We start from the raw sequence: 4920 nt of genomic DNA, 5'->3' as shown, positions 1-4920 counted from the left end.
CGAGCGACGTGCTGGGGGCCCTGCCAAGCTACCCTCGCCGCAGGGCTGCGCAGCCCGGCACAGCCGGCCGCTCACCGACACCCCCAGTGCCCTCCATTCCACGTCACTCCATTGGAAGGGGTTTGGCCCAATACAAGAGCTGGCTGTTGCCCATCTCGCCACGAGGGGATAATGCTGCAGGAGCTGTAGAAAGGCTTCCACAGCTCCAGCACTCTGGCTCAGGCTGCCCTCTGCAGACCTTGGAGGCAGGGAGAGCAGCTCCCAGCAGGTTCTCCCTCCCATACAGGTAACGCTGGGCTCAGTAGGAGCTCTGGGACAAGACAGGACAAGAGGAAAACAGCCTCAAGTTGCAGCAGGGGAGGTTTAGATTGGATATTAGGAATGGTTTCTTCACACAAAGGGCTGTCAGGCATTGGAACGGGCTGCCCAGGGAGGTAGTCCCCATCCCTGGAGGGATTTAGAAGACGTCTGGATGAGGTGCTCAGGGACATGGTTTAGGAGTGATAACAGGTGTTAGGTTAATGGTTGGAAGACTTGATGATCTTAGGTATTTTCCAATGAAAAATATACTATGATTCCCTATGATTCTATGTATTATCCCTGCTCTACAGGGAGGAAACTGAGGGATAGAGGCACTAAATGGAGACTGGGCCCACGACAGCCCGGGAAGAGAGCTCAGGCATTCTCTGAAGACACAGCACACACAGGATTCCCTGCAATCTGTCCTTCCCTCTCACCAGCTGCACAACTCTGACGCTGGAGAGTGAACAGCATCACCTCAGATGGGGACTGACATCCAGAGGCAACGTGTGGCAGGCCAGCGGGACTCCTGACTAGCACCTCCTGCCCGCAGCACTGTCTGCTCTGCCGTTACCTGCTCTGCGATTGCAGCCCGAGCCTGAAGCCGCCCTGACAGCACACCCGGGCACAACTGTCCTGTAGAAGCTGCGCAGTCTAGCGATGCTCAAAGTCTCGCTGCAGCTCAGGGAGAAAGAGGCTGTGAAAGCACCTTGGAGACTCCTGGCCACCAGCCCGCTGCTCAGACTGTTCTTACTTTGACATACCAGAAAGATACTGGGGAAAAAAAACAATGAAGTAGGAGCTCACTGCCCTCTCACAGAATGTTTTGGGGTGAGAATGCTTGGAAGGGTTCAGGCAGTGCCTCTGGAGTGCCAGCTTAAAGCTGCAGTCCCCACCGGCGCCGTGCTGCACACGAGGTTACTGCGTGCAGCGCTCGGCCTCGCCGCAGCATCACGCGTGCGGGAGGTGCTGCGTTTTGTCATGGCCTAACACACGCTGAACCACTCAAAGACTCAAACCAGCTCTTGGAGTAGTTTTCTTGCCTACCCTCAGGCCTGAATCGTACACGGTACCTTGAGCACATCTTCCACGCAGCTGCCGAGCTCCGCCTCTGTCACCAGCACGGTCCCTGCTGATAAATCTTCCACTGCCACCTCTGAAAACAAAGGGCAGGAATATCAGCACCCCCGCACGCTGAAGAGTCTCTAGTGGAACAGCAACCCTGCGATGCCCCGCACCAGAGAGCGCTTGGCTAGCTCTCTCGCCTTCCCTCCCCTCCGTCAAGGCAGCACGGGAAGCAGCAAGCCCTCGTGAGCGGCGCTAAATGTCACTGCAGTGTTGTAAACTCCGCACGGTTACAAGCAAATCAAACCAGACCACAACCTCTTGATGGATTATTCCCCAGAGAGCTGCTCGGTCAGCGTGGGGGAACCAACGGCTTCCATCCAGAAGCCCAAAACGAGACTGTCAGACTGGGATAGTTCTCCAAAAAGCAAATGGCAGAAGCCCTCACTACTTGGCTCGTACCCTGCAGCGATCGGACTCGAGCGCTAGTAAACCCGGTGCGCACAGATGTGTCCACAACTGACAGAGCCAGGCCCACGGCTCCCTGGGAAAGTTTTCACGGAAAGACAAAGGTCAGTGAGAAGAGAAACCAGACCCTGGGCCGGCCTGGGGCTCGGCAGAGTCCAGCGGGTACCTGCGGGCTGGGAGCAGCGCCGGAGCGGGGCCAAGAGGGGCCGGAGCAGATGCTCCTCTGCCAGCTGAGGGTGCTCTTTCGCCATGGTGAGCAGCGTCGTGGTGGCCACTCGCTGGAACTGGCGCGCCGTCACTTTGTCCTGGATGCGCAGCAAGTCCAGAATCTGGAAGGAAAGAAAGCCCACCATAAAGGAACCAGGATTAGCAGCCCCTCTGAAGGGGGGCAGGCCGACGCCGTGCAGCCAACAGCAGAGATCGAGGAGCCTCCCGTGTGCCGCTTTGCTGGATATTTAGCACGACATTCCACACATGGAAGAGCTGGTCTCCTTCCCGCGCACATGTCAACGCAGGATGCATTTCTGGGCTCGAACCAAGAGCCCGCACCACTCCCATAGCCAAGAGCTCGGCAGCGCAGCTCCTCGCAGAGCAGTGCCAAACCGATCAGGCAACATTATCCAGCACTTCAATCAAATAGGGAAAATCCATGAGTAGATCGGAAACACATCCCGCTGACGGAGCAGCAGAAAAACCTCCCCACGTTGTCCTGGCTCCAGCCAGGCCGCGCTCAAGCAGAAGCGACACCACCAATGGTCTCCAAACTGGGAGCCGGCTGCGCATTCCCAGCCAGAGCCGGTGTGCTGCGGGGACGGGAAGAGAGGGACCTACCTGCGGGCACACCAGCCTGTAGTAGTCCTCGAGGGACAAGCACTGCTGCGGGCAGGAAGCCAGGATCTTTGCAACCGTGTCACATTTTCTCCAGTCCACAGCTGCTGCTTCAGCACCGGCACCACCTGCTACGCCAGCGGAAAGCCAGGATCAGCTCAGGCCGACATTTTCAGCTGAAGCCAGATGTTTCTGGCCAAAAATTGGATTTCTAGCTTTTAATCCTCTCTTTAAACCAAGCATCTTTCAGCAGGCACCTGAACTTAATGACAGCAGGGGAAAAATTACTCTCCAAGACCTCTGATAACGGAAAACACTTCTACAAGTAGGTGTATGAGCCAAAAGGTGGCGGGAGGTCATGCCAGGGTGGTGTCATCAGGCTGGTGTTGGCCATGAGAGGAACACTATTTTCGTGTCTTTACAAAAGAAGCCTGTGCCTACCCAGGCTCAGGACAAGAAACAAAAGAAACCTGTGTGAACTCAGACTTAAGATAAGAAGGAATATCGAAACTACGTGATCCCTTGAATGTGTAAATTACTTGAACATCCTATGCCCCGAATATGTTAAATGTATTAACTACCTGAATATCTGGAAACCTAAAGAATGTTTTTGTCTTGAAAAAGTCTGTACACTCAGAGTACCTCAGCCAGTGGGGAAATGAGGAGGGTCTCTTGCGGCCAGGAAAAGTAGGATAAAAGAGGGCTGCGTCCCTCTGTAGGTTGAGAGACCCCACAGGAATATGTCCTGTGGACTCTCCCTTTATTTGAATAAAGTTATATATATTATTTCGTTTACAGGACTCCTCTGTCTCCTTTGTGAGCACTGACTCCTGGCAGCGTGATTTTTCGTTACAGCCAGAAGAAACTTTTGCACTAAAAACTGTGGGATTCAGCTTTTAGGGAGCAGGAGTTTCCCTCCCTGGCAGGAAACAGAAAGCAGGGAGCAAGGCTGACGAGCCACAGGGTGGGATGGATCCCACAGCCCAGCGCTAAGCACGGCTCCCACCGAGCCAGCACCAGCGCAGCTCCCGGGAACGAACCGTGCTGCGTACGCACGCAAGGCGTGACCCCACGGAGGCATAAACGGCCTAAATTAATTCAGAGGCTTTCAGTCCGGACCTCAAACAGGACGGTGTACCCTGAACTAAAGGCAGTTGGAAGGCAAACCCAGTCTGGGAGATCAGCAGAGGCAAAATCCACACGAGTGTTACAGCCAGCTCGGCCTGACAAAAGCTGTTCCCCACTTCAGTGCTCTGACAGCACCATCCTTCCTGGGCCCCTCAAGGGATGAAATGTCTCAGACACATCATCACGGTCTCTTTTAATTTGCAATCCCGGATGCCAAGAGCAGCGTCAGAGCACCCTACTCACCGCCTGTCCCCTCCATGATGCCCCGAACCACAGCCTGAACCCCGTTGGGTCTCATTAGCCTCTCGGAGAGCAGCTGACCGCAGAGGCGCCGCAGCCACGCCGGAGCCCGCACGAGGGCCGGCTTTGTTCCTTCCCCAGGAGAGAGAGGACTCTGAAAGGAAACAAAGGAGCAGGCTAAGGAGCGTATTTGCACACTCTTGTGCAAACCCTCACTAACAAGCAAACAGCCTCCCACCCTGCTCTGCAGCACTTGAGACAGGAGAGGGAAACATTTTAAATAAATCACGTCTTCACCCAGTGCTACAGAGCAAATTAGGGCCTTAATGAGAGAGGCCAGCCTTCCCAGGAGCATCCCCCTGCACAGAGCTTCCCCCTTTAATTAAACCTTCTCGGGGTCAGGCAGCAGCTCTGAAACCTCGTTACCGAAAGGGCGCACAGGGGGTTTGGGGGACAAGCTGGGTCCGATGTAGGTAAAGGGTCCGCAGCGTGACCCCTGCCAGGACCCAGCACAGCGCGCAGGGCTGCAGGGGTGGCACTGTGAGCCGACAGACTCCCCGGATAAGCAAACCGATCCCGCCCGGACAGCGGTCCGGAGGCTGCGAGCCCACAAAGCGAGTGGTTTGAACGGAGGTGCTTGCTCGGAGGCCTGAAGGAGCGGCACCCCAGGCGGTATGCGCCCTGAGCGCCCCTCGACGGGGACAGCCACGCCGCCCCTAGGTACCTGCTTGGGCCGGCCCTGCAGAAGGAGCAGCTCCTGCACTGCCAGCGGCTGGTAGACGCGGTCCAGGATGTGCCGCAGGGTCTGCCGGCACTGCGCTCGCTCTGCTTCCGAAACACCCTGGAAAAAACAAACCCCGGGGTGGTGAGGGCAGCCTGGCCACAGGCGCT

General features: G+C 56.3%; 1 protein-coding gene across 1 annotated transcript in view; it reads right to left on the bottom strand.

Moving 5' to 3' along the window:
* Positions 1-4870, bottom strand: part of TANGO6 (transport and golgi organization 6 homolog (Drosophila)) — a gene marked incomplete at both ends in the record, with an annotated part of 17752 nt that extends 12882 nt beyond the window's left edge. Inside the window, 5 exon segments of the mRNA XM_010157117.1 lie at positions 1374-1456; positions 2000-2162; positions 2665-2792; positions 4024-4153; positions 4733-4870. Of these exon segments, the coding sequence (XP_010155419.1) occupies positions 1374-1456; positions 2000-2162; positions 2665-2792; positions 4024-4153; positions 4733-4870 (642 nt within the window).
* Positions 4871-4920: the final 50 nt, after the last annotated feature.

This window comes from Eurypyga helias, unplaced genomic scaffold (assembly GCF_000690775.1).
Source record: "Eurypyga helias isolate BGI_N326 unplaced genomic scaffold, ASM69077v1 scaffold19218, whole genome shotgun sequence".
Classification (NCBI taxonomy): domain Eukaryota; kingdom Metazoa; phylum Chordata; class Aves; order Eurypygiformes; family Eurypygidae; genus Eurypyga; species Eurypyga helias.
The sequence above is the reverse complement of the archived record's forward strand: the minus strand, read 5'-3'. Positions and strand labels throughout refer to the sequence as shown.